At 48.5% G+C, this 14,411-nt stretch overlaps 1 protein-coding gene across 1 annotated transcript in view; it reads left to right on the plus strand.

Moving 5' to 3' along the window:
* Positions 1-552: 552 nt before the first annotated feature.
* The window catches only part of TRIB2 (tribbles pseudokinase 2), a 28,330-nt gene continuing 14,471 nt past the window's right edge, over positions 553-14,411 (plus strand). Inside the window, exons 1-2 of the mRNA XM_065928601.1 lie at positions 553-1,415; positions 6,179-6,471. Of these exons, the coding sequence (XP_065784673.1) occupies positions 1,146-1,415; positions 6,179-6,471 (563 nt within the window). The 5' untranslated portion in view covers positions 553-1,145. The remainder of the gene's footprint in view (positions 1,416-6,178; positions 6,472-14,411) is intronic.

Here is a 14,411-nt window from a genome sequence, read left to right on the forward strand (position 1 = left end):
AAACAACCCCGCCAGGCAGTTTGGGTTGAGAGTAGGGGGTGACGGAGCGGTGGCAAATTATTCCAAGGCGAGATCCAGTGAAAAGAGCGAGAGAGGAGACGGCGTGGGTTGACTGGGCTGGGGGGTGCATCCCTTTCCTGCGCCGGGAGGACCCCCGGAAGCTCGTGCCGGGGACACCGGAGACCATTGATCTACCCTCGTCCTCCCTGCGCGCACTTCTCGCTTTCTCCGGAGGCCGATCCAGAGCGCGAGGGAGCGGCGACGGCATGAGCCGGTGCTGACCTCCGCCCGGCGGGCCAAGCCCTGGGCTTTGTCGCGGTACCTGCGCCCGGCCCGCAACTCCATGCCCGGCTTTTGCAATCTTTTGTTGGCAGCGCTGACCGCTCTAAGTTAAATGCTCCCTTGCTATTTTTTTTTTCTTTTTGTCTGTTTGTTTAAATTTTGGAGAGCTCTAGCGATCTTGGAAAAGCCTTAGACGCCATCTACAGTTAAAACGTAGGTAATTACCCTCTCCGGACCCTCTCCGGCAACCCCCCCCCCCCCGCGCCTTCCACGCCCCCCACCCTTTCCACCAAAAAAGGGGGTGCAGCGCGGATTCAGTCTGCGGTGCGGCGCGAGCCGGTACCCGGGCTTGTTTCCTTTTTCTTTTTGTTTGGTTTCTAACGCGCCGAGACCAAGCGGCGGCCGTGTGCGCTTCCCGAAGACTGCACAAACTACAGCGAGGCTCCTCCGCCCGGTCTGCTTCGGGAGCCTGCGTGGGGACTGCTTCGGGAGCCCCAGGGCTGCAGCTCCCCACCTTAGCAATCCGGTTACAAGTCCATATCCACGTTGGAAAAGGAGCGAGCGCGAGAGAGAAACTAAAAGTGCGAAGATCCTGCAAATCGCTGGCGGCTTTGGGAGTAACAAAAGGACCCGAGTTGCTGCCGACCGAGGACCCCCCGGGAGTCGGGCTCGGAGCAGACGAGGTGCCCGGCGGCGCCCGTTTGGGGGGGCTTCTAACTCTTTCTCCACGTAGCCCCCTTCCCGTCCCTCCCCTCTCGGTCGCTTTTAACATCCGTGGCTCCGAGGCGCCTGCAGCCGCACTCGCCCGCGACTCATCTCTCCAGCGGTTTTTTTTTTGTTTGTCGAGTGCGATCCCCACACTCATGAACATACACAGGTCTACCCCCATCACAATAGCAAGATATGGGAGATCGCGGAACAAAACCCAGGATTTCGAGGAGTTGTCGTCTATAAGGTCCGCCGAACCAAGCCAGAGTTTCAGCCCGAACCTCGGCTCCCCGAGCCCGCCTGAGACTCCGAACTTGTCGCATTGCGTTTCTTGCATTGGGAAATACTTATTGTTGGAACCCCTGGAGGGAGACCACGTTTTTCGGGCCGTGCATCTGCACAGTGGAGAGGAACTGGTGTGCAAGGTAAAGAGCCCGGGGTTTGCTTTTGGCTGTTTTGTCTTTTGAAAAGATGCCTTTGGGAGGGGGCGGGAGGTTGCCGAGCCCTGCATTCCGGGTGAGGGCGATTCGCCGGATTAATTATCCGTGGGCTCGTTAAATGGGGTTCTGAATTTATTTGTTACCGTTCGACTAGTCGCGAAGTTTTTAGAGCGTTGCAGACAATGGGGCGGGCTGCGGCGGGGGCGTTCTGGGGAGAGCCCGCCGCGGGGAAGGCGGCGGGACTGAGCGGGGGCCACGGCCACGCGTGGTCCTTTCGGCTCATGGAGCCCCTCTGCGTTACGCTGAGTCCCGCGGTCCGGGGATTTCTCCTTGGGTCCAGCCCCCTCCCCTTCCAACCCCGAGGAGGGAATCCCCCCGCTAATTTCTAGGCGCTGATGCCTCGGTTCCTTTCGCAGCCATTGTTCTCGGCAGCGTGCAGGTGTGGAACCTTTGTTCCGTAGGTGCCCTTTAAAAGAGACGCTCAGAGGTGTCCCCTCTGGCTGAGCCCAGGGGCCCAGCGCGGGGAAGGAGTTTACAAAGAGCCTCCTTCTGCCTGGAGCCTTGAAAGGAAGGTTGGGGGCGGAAATCAAAGCCACCAGCGCACCTCTGGGTGTTGGAAATTGTGAATCCTTTGGGTCTTTTTCTCTTCTTCTCATCTCCAGCTTTCCATGCCTGAACACCCCCCCCCCCCATTTGCCCCCACTAAACACTCCCCAACCCCCGCCCCTCAACACACACCTTCGCCTGTAGGGAATAGAGGCCAGCATTTGGAGCTTTGGGGATCCACAGTGCTAATACAGAGATGGGTACTTCAGTTTCCTTTTCGTCTTTGACCCTGAACTGGTTTGTGTCTCTGTCTTTGTGCGCGTTCACAGCGCTCCAAGACAAGGAGATGAGCAGGGGAATAGTTGCAACAACAACAACAAAAAATGAAGACGGTAGAGCAGGCTACCCAGGAATGTAACATAGATGAAGAATTCATTGTCACTGAATTTTAGCTTAGCTCGGTGTTGGTTTTGTTTGGGAAGGGGTTAAGGAGATAGTTAGAAGTGGGGACACCCCCCCCCCCTTTGAAATGGGCACTCTGCATAACTGTGCTACAAATAATGCATCACACTTTTACCATCAACCATAGGCTGCTTTGTGAACTTGCTTTCTTTCTCAGGGGACTGGGGTATTTCATTGTGAAAAATGGGTTTTGTGGAGGGTCTCCAGTCTGTTGTGCAGTTGTTTAGTTGCGACCTCAGGGGGAAATCAGAGATTCTTTAAATACTGCTCTCTGCTTGGACTGAACATTTGGTATTTTGCACCTTCTCCAAGTTATTGAGACTCAGAGCAGCTATTCCCAGTTAACCAAAATTCAGTAGGCTATTCAGAGCTGGGTTGAATTCTCAGAAGACCTACAACGTTGTACAATAGGGTAGTCATCCTCTGAAATGAATGAATTCCACAGAGCTGCCACTCTCATATGAAATATGCACAATCACCCAGCAGTGTGTTTTCACTCCTTTTGCTCAACTTCAGTAGAGCATTTTCATATTTTTCAAAGGCTGGAGATGCTTTTAAGTAAAAGGAGTCTGCCGCCAAATTCTGCAGGAACATCTTGCCCTGTTATTTCTTTGTTTAAAGGCTGAGGTGACTCTGGCCCCTGCTGTTTCTTTCTCCCTTCAGATTTTTTCAAGACATATTTCACTTTAGGCTGACCTTACAGTGTCATTCGTAGACTTGCTCTCTGGCCTGAAACTGTACTTAATCTGCTTGTTTAGTTATTGCAAAGATTGAATCGGCCCCTTACCAATTACTGTGCCGCTGCAAGTGGATTTAAGTGCAGTATCATTGTTCTGCTTGACAGAGGTCATCCCTTTAAGACACAGCAGCTGTTTGCCTGCCTTTTCACCAGAGGTGATGTGGGTGACTTCTTATGCAAGCGTAGTTGTATAGTTGTGTATATCCTTGAAAGCTCCAAGTGCTTTTTATAAGGCTGCTTGTATGAACTACCCTCATAGATATACTGTGGACTCTTGGCTTACTGCAGGCTCAGTGAAATCTACACATTGAATCCAGTTCCTTTTGACTTCTTAGAATGTAGAGTTCCTGTCTCCTAGCTCTGTGTTGACCCAAGAAAAGTCTTTGTAACAATAGATCCGGTGCAAAGATGCCACTCACAGGAACTCTATAGAATTCTACAGGACATTATTTTGGGAGAGAGAGAGAGACTGGAGCATCATTTAGCCAAAATAATCATGCCTGTTTATTGTCTTCCTGTGTCTGTGTTAAGCTAGGCCCATGAAGGAAGGGGACTTTAGGGTGTCCTTAGCTTACCGTTTTCATGGAAATGCTTGTAGTCACTGTGTAGATTGACATAATTGCTATCTTGGCAAAATGGGCACTTTTTTTTTTTTGCAAATACTATGAATGATGGCCTAATCTCACTGCCTTATCTGATCTGTCACATTATATAACTAAGGATCTAAATTAAACATTTAAAAGAGGCTGGCATTGAGGCTTATGGCTTGATTTTGCACTTGAAGGTGATGGTTTAAATACCAATCCAAGCTCATAAATGCCTGTTACAGCTAGTAATAAAAGTTCGGTTCCTACCCATTTGGGAAAACATAAGTACTTGCTTTATTTTGCATACTGTGTCCACCATCTTGGAATTTGGTCTCTCCTACAAAGGGTATGGCTACATTTTGAAGGTGCCATGAATGTTTGACTTTTAATGTTGATTTGGTTTTACAGTAGGACAGGATAATCGACGAAGGGTACTGAGCAAAAAAAAAAAAATCACCTTTTATTTTTTTAAAATGCAACTCAAAGCAGGAAATATGTTATAAATAATCATGACCCCATGATGGCCACAGAGCCTGCAGCCTGGTGCCTTAGATGCCAGCGTCCTCCTTCTATAACACAGTGTTTACATTAGTCATTGCAAAGCCTTTATTACTCTGGGAAATTTCTGAGGCTTTCCTGGGTTTCTGCAGCCTGGGTGTTAAAGTTGACTCAAGCATTTCAGATGCCTAATTGAATGGACCTCTGAGGTCATTGCTGGCAGGTCATCATTTGACAGTATCAGGGTGTGATTTGTGGTCTCTGGGGACACGGAAGTATTCATTCTTAAATTCTAGGTTATAGTGGCAGCAGCTGTGCCGCTTTCCTGAGATGCCTCATTATGGTTCATTCACAACGTTACTTTGCTTCCTCACCCGCGTTCGCACCAGCACTCCTGAGGTTTTTACAGGGCCGTTTGACTCACAGATTTGGGGGTTTTGTTTTTGAAATGAAGAGAGGCTTCACTCAGGGATTCTTAAATAGCAGCCTATGTCCCTGGCTGGGTTATGGAAAGCCTGTAAGTCCCCTTAAGACAAATCTGTTATTATTGTATGTGCTTTTGAGAATGGGCATTGTCAGCTAAGAGGGGCCAGAGCTTTCATCAGATTCTCAGGTAGGGTCTGGACCCATAAAGGTCAACAGTGTTTCCAATCAGCGTCTTCAGTTTATGAAAAGGAGGGCAGCTGAGTGATCCTGAATGCTTTATCCACCTCCTCCAGATTATCGGTGGCCAAGCCAGGATTAGATTCTCAAATTAGATGGTTTCTAGGCCAGCGTTTTTCATTCCCCCACACACACCGCAAAATGATGATCAAGGAGAGTGTGTTCTAACTAATGCAAAAGAGACTGAAGAAGCTAAATGGTGGTGAACTGTTAACATTCAGCGTATTGTTGGAGCAATGTTGGCTCTCCATGCTCCCCAGCAAGAAACACCCATGCCCGCCCCTCACTCTTGCAGACACGGAATAGACTCATCATAGCCACATTCCCGGGGCAGATAGGAAAGCCACATTCCAAACCCAGAGATTTGTATCCCTGATTTAGTGGAGGTCTTGAAATGAATGAAACCGTTTTTTGTTTTTTTTTTAACCTGAGAAAATCTCTGTAGTATTAATTCCTATTAGATTTGTTCCCAAAAGGTATTGAGGGTGGATTTGCTTTCGAAATAACCCCACAATGAGGTGGCATTTCACAGGCTCATTTTGATTCATAGAAAATCATTGCATAACTGATTCATTGAGCTAGATGTGTGTGGAGGGAAGAGAGAAAGGAGCGTGGCTGCTTTCTTAATCAGGACTGTGTCCTTTCTTAGCTCTGCCGCTGGGGGCTTGATTTGACTTGTTATCCGAGCCTCGATTTCCACATCTGTGAGATGAAGGTACTGAATTACGTAACCTTCAGTCTACACATTTAATCTAATAATTGCTATTATGTTGTATACTGCTATACAATCCAATTATGTAGCAAAAACTATGTTGTATATGGTTGTTAGAGCTGTGTAGTGTTGGTGTATGGGTGCTTTTTTTTTCTTTGAAGGTAAATAAGGTGTTATCTGTGCAGCTTGGGATGTCTCAAATTTTGCCTTAATTTTTCTATAAACAGAGGCGATTAGGATAGAGAGAAAAACATAATTAAACTTGCCATTTGTGTGTTGTGTTACATCTTGCTAAGCATTCTGAACTTCATTTTTTCATATAATCCTCCCAACACTGTGAGTCAATCACTTGCCCTTTTGCACATGAGGATTTGGAGGCTCAGAGAGGTCAAGCGACTTATTCAGTGCTGCGCAGCTGGGAGGCAGGGCCAGTGTGAGCGGGGGTCCAAGCTCAACCCGTGTCTATGGGAGGCATCCGCATTCTGTGATCTGGCTGTAGAGGAGGCACCTCTGACTCTTGTTATTGTTCATCCTGCCCTAGGTGTTTGATATCAGCTGCTACCAGGAGTCCCTGGCCCCCTGTTTTTGCCTGTCTGCCCACAGCAACATCAACCAAATCACCGAAATTATCTTGGGGGAGACCAAAGCCTATGTGTTCTTTGAGCGGAGCTATGGGGACATGCATTCCTTCGTCCGCACCTGCAAGAAGCTGAGGGAGGAGGAGGCGGCCAGGCTCTTCTACCAGATCGCCTCAGCCGTGGCCCACTGCCACGACGGGGGGCTGGTGCTCCGGGACCTCAAGCTGCGGAAATTCATCTTTAAGGACGAAGAAAGGTGAGTCTCCTTCCTGTTCAGGCTCAGAGCAGCTTGCCGGAGAGTTTGGAATGGGCATTGTTGGGCTGCCTGTTGTCCAGGTGAGGAGGAGGGACTGTGGAAGGACAAAGGGAGAAATATTGCAGTGTTTTAAGTGCCCCTGAGAAGTGGTTTGCTACTCCTCTAAGAGATGGTTATCAGAGGCTCACAAGTGCCAGGATATTCTGTGATCCCGTAATTAATTTTGTTTTGGCGTCATGAACTCTGATGGTGGCTGCCAGCCTCTGTGGCATTTTCAGCGTGAATAAGGGAAACTTTTGAAAATTCTGCCTTCGGTAGTCTCCATGCCTGGCATCAGTCGTTTATCATTCATTCATTCAAGAGATACTCCCTAAGTCTGTTCCTAAGTTTGAATTACAAGTCTCAGGACTGTGAATATCAAGATGCATTAGCTAGTCTAGCCCACACACAGGTATGTGCTGGGTCAGATGGGAACTGGGAGCTGGGGTGTCAGTTCCAACGAGGACTTGAAGAGTCAGGAAAGTTTTTATAGGAGAGGTGAATTTGGAGCCAAGGTGAATGTGTTGTTGGCGATGTAGGAAGGACCGGCATTCCAGGTGAGGAGCCTGCCTGGGCACGTGCCTGGCTATGTGAAACTCTTGGTTGTTTTAAGAGACAGCTGGACAGGAGGCTGGGCATATGGGCTTCATTCATGGTCCTTCCATTAACTCATTACATCATATTTAGCAGACCCCTACTGGGGCCCTGCTTTCTGCTCCAGCTGACTTTGATTGTAAAAACTCTTTCAAGTTCCTTTTTTTTCCTTTTTAATAATGTGCTTTTTTGGAGGAGTGGAAGCAACTGATGTATATTCATTGCTGACTATTCCAAGAATTACTGCAGAGGCTCTACATATGTGATGTCATGGAATTCTTGTGACTGCCTTGGGCTTTCCTGTCTCCTATTAGCAAAGTGTTTAGTGAAGTGAAGGTTCCATTGTCACAGTCCTATTCAGGATCATCTGAATACAAGGCTAGTGTGCATCATTCATTCACTCGCTCAGCAAACATTCTGTGAGTACCTTTTATGCGTCTGGTACAGATTTGCTGTCAAACCTTTCCATCTTCCAGTTAGTTAGCCGATCTGTTCCAGTGGCCTGTGATGGTTTTAGGTGATTGCCTATGGAAGCCTGACGGCATCCAAATGAGAGAGATCTAGTGATGTGTGCACTGGTTTTTCCATCTTTGTGGTCTGAGCTGACCTGCAGTAAACGTCTGGGAAGCATTTGGGGATTGGCACAGGTCAAAGGGCCTGTGGTTACTTAGTCCAAATGGAATAATTTCATGAGCATTTATAATCCAGCAGAGTAGACAAAGTGCAGAGGGCCACTGGATCTCCCAGACCCCTGGAAGTTGGTTATTGTTCCATATTTTTACCCATAAAGGATGACCATGGGCCTCTGTGGTGGTTAATATCCTGGTCTCTGACAGTGGATGGCTTTTACCTTCATTAACAAGCTAAAGAAGGTGGGGGCACTATTTGAAGATCTAGAGTGTGGAAGTGATGGTTATCTTTCTCTTTCTGCTTACCTCCATCTGTCCTTGGATCCTGGAGACCCAGGTCCCCATCCTGTTTTTGCCCTTACTCCTCTCTGTGACCTTAGATTGGTCCCTTCCCCTTGGCCTCAAGTTCCTCATCCTTTTCTTGTCCTGACTCTGATGCACGGGCTTTAAGGTCTTCTTGAGCTCAGACACTCAAGTATGTGCCACTTTGAATATTCTCATATACACCTGACTGAAAGATATTCACCTGACTCCAACAAGATACTGACAGAGATGTCCTTTTTGCCCTCCAGTGTTCTATCTTCCTTGAAGATCTAATAACTAACTAAAAAAAGAAGAGGTATTATTTAGTGACCTATTTAAGAACCTTCCGTGGTGGCTCAGTGGTAAAGAATCCACCTGCAATGCAGGAGACACGGGAGACACAGGTTTGATCCGTGGGTCAAGAAGATCCCCTGGAGGAGGAAATAGCAACCCACTCCAGTATTCATGCCTGGGAAATCCCATGGACAAAGGAACCTGGCAGGCTACATCCATTAGGTCACAAAGAGTTGGATACCACTGAGCGACTGAACACATACACATGGTAGAGCCTACTATAAAGTTATCTTTCAACACTTAATTCTCTCTTCAAGTTGGAGAGGTGAGTATTAGCGTGTCATTGGGTGGATGAGGGCTCGGAAGTGTAGCTGGAGAAGTCTCAAGTTACAGACACAAAAGAGCAGAAGACCCATTCTCTGTTAAGTCAACTCTCAAGAAATTCATTTGGCCACCACAGGGAGTCAGGACAATCAATGCCCTCTCTCATGGGAATCCGCATTTTTAAGCATCATCTTTGATTGTGTCTCTTTAGAGAGGAATTGCAGCATATTGGCAAGGATGTGGGGTGGTAGCCCGTCAGGTCCTAGCACAGCCGTGGTAGATATAGATGCGTCAAATGGGTCCGAGTAGACGGATGTTCCTGGGTCACAGGTTTTAGGAGCAGAAGTCAGCGTTAGAGATTCTGTGCTTCAACCTGTTCATTTTGCCATCAGCGAGCAGAGCCCCAGAGGTGAGGGTGCTTGTCCAAGAGCCCACAGCTATTCTGGAAGCAAATATGGGCTGAGTCTCTTGGGAAGATCCCCTGGAGAAGGGAAAGGACCCACTTCAGTCTTCCGGCCTGGAGAATTCCATGGACTGTATAGTCCATGGGGTTGCAAAGAGTTGGACACGACTCAGCGACTTTCACTTTCACTGACCTCACGTTTGATGTTGCGAACTTCTCCCCCAGGACTGCTTGTCCTTTATGGGGAAATGTGTAAGATAATTCATGTGTGACGGCAAAGCCAGAGTCCTTTATGTCACAGGGGCCGAGGAAGAAATGGTCACACATAAGAAACTTGTAACATGAGCCCTGCAGGGCTCGGATGCTTGGTCTGGAGTTACGTTTGGCTTATGCAGAAGAGCGTGACCCTTTCTAGAAAGAACTAGAGAGAAGTATCTGGTGTGAATGTGAAGCTAGGACACCACAGAAGCAGGTGGTGTCACGCTCAAAGGTGGTGTCAACGTTCAGTCCTGAGGTGGGGTCGGGGGTGTGAATTGAGCCATTGGGATTGATATGTATATGCACTGTTGGTACTATGTATAAAACAGATAACTGATGTGAACCATTGTATAGCACATGGAACTCTGAATGGAAAGGAAATCCAAAGGGGATATGGGTATGTGTATAGCTGATTCACTTTACTGTATCACAGAAATGAACACAACATTGTAAAGCAAATCTACTCCAACAAAAATTAATTTTAAGAAAAGCTCAATCCTTTTTTAACTTTGAAGAGCATTTTCCTTCTGAAAAAGACAGTAAGTGGCAGGTAGGAAGCTGGCCATCGTCTGTTGCCACCATATCTGAGAACCTGAGTCAGAGCAGCCCTGGCCCCCAAGGGGCTATAGGGGAAGGGGAACCCCTTGTCTCAGGCCATAGGCAAGGCAATGGGCCACGCAGCAATAGGTGACCTTGCTCAAGGTCACACAGTCAGTGTGATGATGGAGGCAGCCTAGAAATCCTATCATTTCCTTCCAGAGCTCTTTCTCTGCCCCGAACCCCGGGGAGGCCCCAGTGGATTTGCTCTGAGAAGGTTGCTTTCCTTTTCAAGGACATAATATACGTTTTCATCAGTAGGCAATAGGACCTTTCTCATTATCACCCGACCATCAACTTTTGGTAAAAGATGAACAATGCTTAGCAGCCTTCTTTCATCTTGTTTGGGCTTTATCCTCTCCATTTTAGACTGTAAGGCTGGTTTTGTCACTCAGGATATTCTAGTTCCCAGGGGCCACGAGTTTCATGGTAGAGTCTCTTTGTTGGCCTGCACGGTGGCTGTATGGCGACCACTCCTGTATTTCCGAGAGGGACAGGACCCAGGGGCTCTGGGATCTCTTCTGGGCCTTGCTGCTTGCAGCCTTCACTTTTGGTCTCAGTCAATAGGACCTAATGAATAGGTATTTCAATAGGACGAAAACTTCCTCCTCTCATAACAACGTGGAAGCATGAGAAACGATGAGTTGGATTTGGAAGACTTTTGAAAGGTTGAAACAGTGAAATCTGGGTCTGTTTTCTGATTATTAAGGCATTGGTTCTATGAGGCCCGGGCTGGGGGTTGCATGGAAGAGACTTTGGGAAGCACTGCTTTATTAAGCTTCAAGGCACCAGGCATCTCCTTTGCTCTCGTCTGCATCAGACTCTCTCTCTCTCTCAAGGATGTGCTTCTTGTTCTTTGATGATCTTGAAAGTGATCAAAGGGGAAAGCATTACAGAGTAAAATTGGCTGATGCAAAGAGCCGACTCATTGGAAAAGACCCTGATGCTGGGAAAGATTGAGGGAAGGAGGAGAGGGGGATGACAGAGGATGAGAGGTTGAATGGCATCACTGACTCAATGAACACGAGTTTGAGCAAGCTCCGGGAGAGAGTGAAGGACAGGGAAGCGCTGCCGCCAAGTGCTGCAGTCCATGGGGTTGCAAAGAATCGGAAACGACTTAGTGACCGAACAACAGGTGGTTCAGAGAGAGACCTGACTCTGGGTTGACTTCTTATGCACAGATTTTCCATTCTAGACCACCTGTAACGCTCAAGCCTGTGGCCATCCATGGAAACATGCTTAACAGAACTGTCATCACCCATAAGTCCAGCTTCCTACAAGTGGCTTGGCATATTATACTCGGATGACACCCGGTGTTCTATGAAGACTTAATGCTAGGTGGCTTCTGCCTCTGTGTTGAATCTACAGCACCTCAGATTCTTCTGCTCCTGTTTTGTTTGTTTACTGTTGCTTTATTTACTTATTGGCTGCGCTGGGTCTTTGTTGCTGCTGGGCTGCTCTTTTGTCTGTTTTTTTTTGCAGTGCACAGGCTTCTCACTGCAGTGGCTTCTCTTGTTGCAGAGCATGGCCTCTAGGCTCACGGCTACAGTAACTCGAGCATGCAGGTTCGGTACTTGTGGTGCTGAACTTGGTTGCTCCTCGGCATGTGGGATATTCCCAAACCAGGGATCAAACCCATGTCCTCGGTGTTGGCAGGCAGGTTTTTATACACTGTACCACCAGGGAAGATTTATTCTGTTTATTTGAACTAGATTCAAATTCTGGCTCTACCACTTGTTAACTACTTAAGTCATTTCATACTTCTGTGCTGCATTTTCCTCAAAGCAGAAATAATAGTTGCATCCCTAGAGGGTGGTTTTGAAAGTTAGATGATGTTGTGACTCACAGGCAGAGCAGGCACTCACAGGCAGGGCAGGCGCCCACAGCGAGTAGCTGGTCCTAGAGTCATCCATGGGGCTTCCCAGGTGGCGCTAGTAGTAAAGAACCTGCCTACCAATGCAGGAGATGTAAGAGATGTCGGTTCAATCCCTGGGCTGGGAATATCCCCTGGAGAAGGAAATGGCAGCCTGCTCCAGTATTCTTGCCTGGAAGAGTCCATGGACAGAGGAGCCTAGAGGGCTACAGTCCATGGGGTCACAAAGAGTCAGACATGATTGAGCACACCAACTACTTAGAGTCATTGATAAAGCGATACCCTTATGGGAGAGCTTCTCTGGTAGCTCAGTTGGTAAAGAATCCGCCTGCAATACAGGAGACCCCAGTTCAATTCTTGGCTTGGGAAGATCCGATAGAGAAGGGATAGGCTACCCACTCCAGTGTTCTTGGGTTTCCTTGGTGACTCAGCTGGTAAAGAATCTGCCTGCAATGCAGGAGACCTGAGTTCGATCCCCTGGGTTGGGAAGATTCCCCCGGAGAAGAGAATGGCTACCCACACCAGTATTCTGGCCTGGAGAATTACATGGACTGTATTGTCCAGAGGGTCGCAAACAGTTGGACACGACTGAGCGACTTTCACTCACTTGATGGGAGAGCAGTTCTCAGAGAATGGAGAATGTAGGAACCTTGTCCTTGAAGGTTGAGCCCTTGGGGTAGAAAGGTTAGATTTAAGCCACATCCTCCCCTCTCCTTTGTTTAATTGTAATCACTGGATGCATATTAGGAGGGCAACTGACAGGTCAAGTCCACATGATGTGGAACCTGCTGCGCAGAAGGGCTAGGCGGTTCACAAGCAGTAGGAGAGGGAAGGTGGACAAGAGCACTGGCGGGGTGGGAGAGAAGGGCAGATTCCACCCCTCCACGCCTGGACCGGCCACGGTGCTCCCACCCCTGTGTTGCTGCCTCTCCTCTGGGCTGGGATGTTTCTTTAGGGCAGAGCCTCAGCCACACTGTTTGTGTTTTGAGGAAGTTAAAGCCCTACCCTAACTGAACTCTCTCTGGACACACCCTTTGCATCCCCAGTTCCTGTAGTAAAATCTGAGATGGTCTGTGTGTAGTAAAATGTAGTAAATGTGATGCAGTAAAATCTGAGTAGGATTGAGGCGTCTAATCTGAGAAAGGGCAGTGTCTGAATCCCCAGAGGCTGCGCCCATGTTCTCCAGCCCCTCTTGCCCTGCTCTGGGATTAAACAGGTCTCCTGGTCAGGTCTGCTCCTTGAGGCCCCAGATTTCAATCCCAGCCTCTAAGGGACAAGGCTGGTTGCTCCCCTGGAGTCCATCCCTCTCTGGATTCCAGTCTGTTTTTCTTGCACTTCTTCATCAGCTTAAGGTTGACAAGTTACCTAACCTCTTCTGCCCCATTGGTTCATCATAACGGGAAGGCTTTGCTCACGAAATTAAATGAATTAACGAAAGTGAACCTGTTGCTTGGCGCACAGTCGGCCATCAGCTGTTCTTAACCTCTCCTGGACTTGATTCATGTCTGGGCCTCTGGGTGACAGCGGGCCAGTCTGCTGACCTAGAACTTGAAGAGCACTTTAAGCTGCTGCAAGCTGTGGCTGCAGGGGGGCCCCCTGAAGCACGTAGGGAGGTGGGGAAACGGTGCCTACAACAGTCCCCATTTGCCAGCTGAATCTTGCCTGTCCCTTGGGACAGGGCTCCTTGCCTCCCAACCCCAGCTCCCTGCCCCCAACCACAATTCGGTGTTGTCGTTTCTTTGCCCAGAAATACCCCCATGTGAACGAGAAGACGGCTTCTGAACATGTTTCTTCTTTGGTTCGAAGATCTTTATCTCTTGACGTCACAGGTCTCATTTCCTCTGCTTTGCGGAAGCCGATCAGTGCCTGCTTCTGCCGGAGGGGAACTGGGACCCTGTTTAAGAACCCGGGGGCCTGGGGTTGGGGAGAGGGGGGTGACGGCGCGTGGCGGTGTTTCCCTGGAACAAAAACCCTCTTCAGGGGCACAGGGGAACTTGCATCTCCCTGCAGGGGGAAGGCCTCCTCTTCCCTGCCACACCAGACGAGGTCAGTGCTCCCCTCCCCAGGCAGATGTTAGTGTGTGTATTAGTTCTCCGTTTAGATTTTTAAGGTTTTTCTTGCCTCCAGAGATGCTCCCATATCTAATAAAGTACAGAGGGCAAGGCATTGGAGTCCTGGAGACCAGACTCTGCTTTCTTTCATTAATAGCAATGTTTATTAAGTTGTGGGCTTCCCTGATGACTCATGTGGTAAAGAATCCGCATGCAATGCAGGAGACTCAGGTTTGATCCCTGGGTCAGGAAGATCCCCTAGAGGAGGAAATGGCAGCCCACTCCAGTATTCTTGCCTGGAGAATTCCACGGATAGAGGAGCCTGGAGGGATACAGTCCATGGGGTTGCAAAAGAGTTGGACACGACTGAGCTTGCACTCCCACGCATCCATTGAGTTGTAGGTTTGTTGAATTTTAGGAAAATTGCCTTTCTGCTTTGAAGGTGACGGAGCTCCTGGAGTTCTTGTGTTCATATTGACCCCTTGGATGTAATCAGGCACTGTCCATCCTTCGGGAAAGCTCCTCCCCCTCCACTCTTCTCAGGACGTGTCAGGAGCGCTCACGCTTGGATCTGT

Source organism: Muntiacus reevesi, chromosome 3, assembly GCF_963930625.1.
Source record: "Muntiacus reevesi chromosome 3, mMunRee1.1, whole genome shotgun sequence".
NCBI classification, from domain to species: Eukaryota; Metazoa; Chordata; class Mammalia; order Artiodactyla; family Cervidae; genus Muntiacus; species Muntiacus reevesi.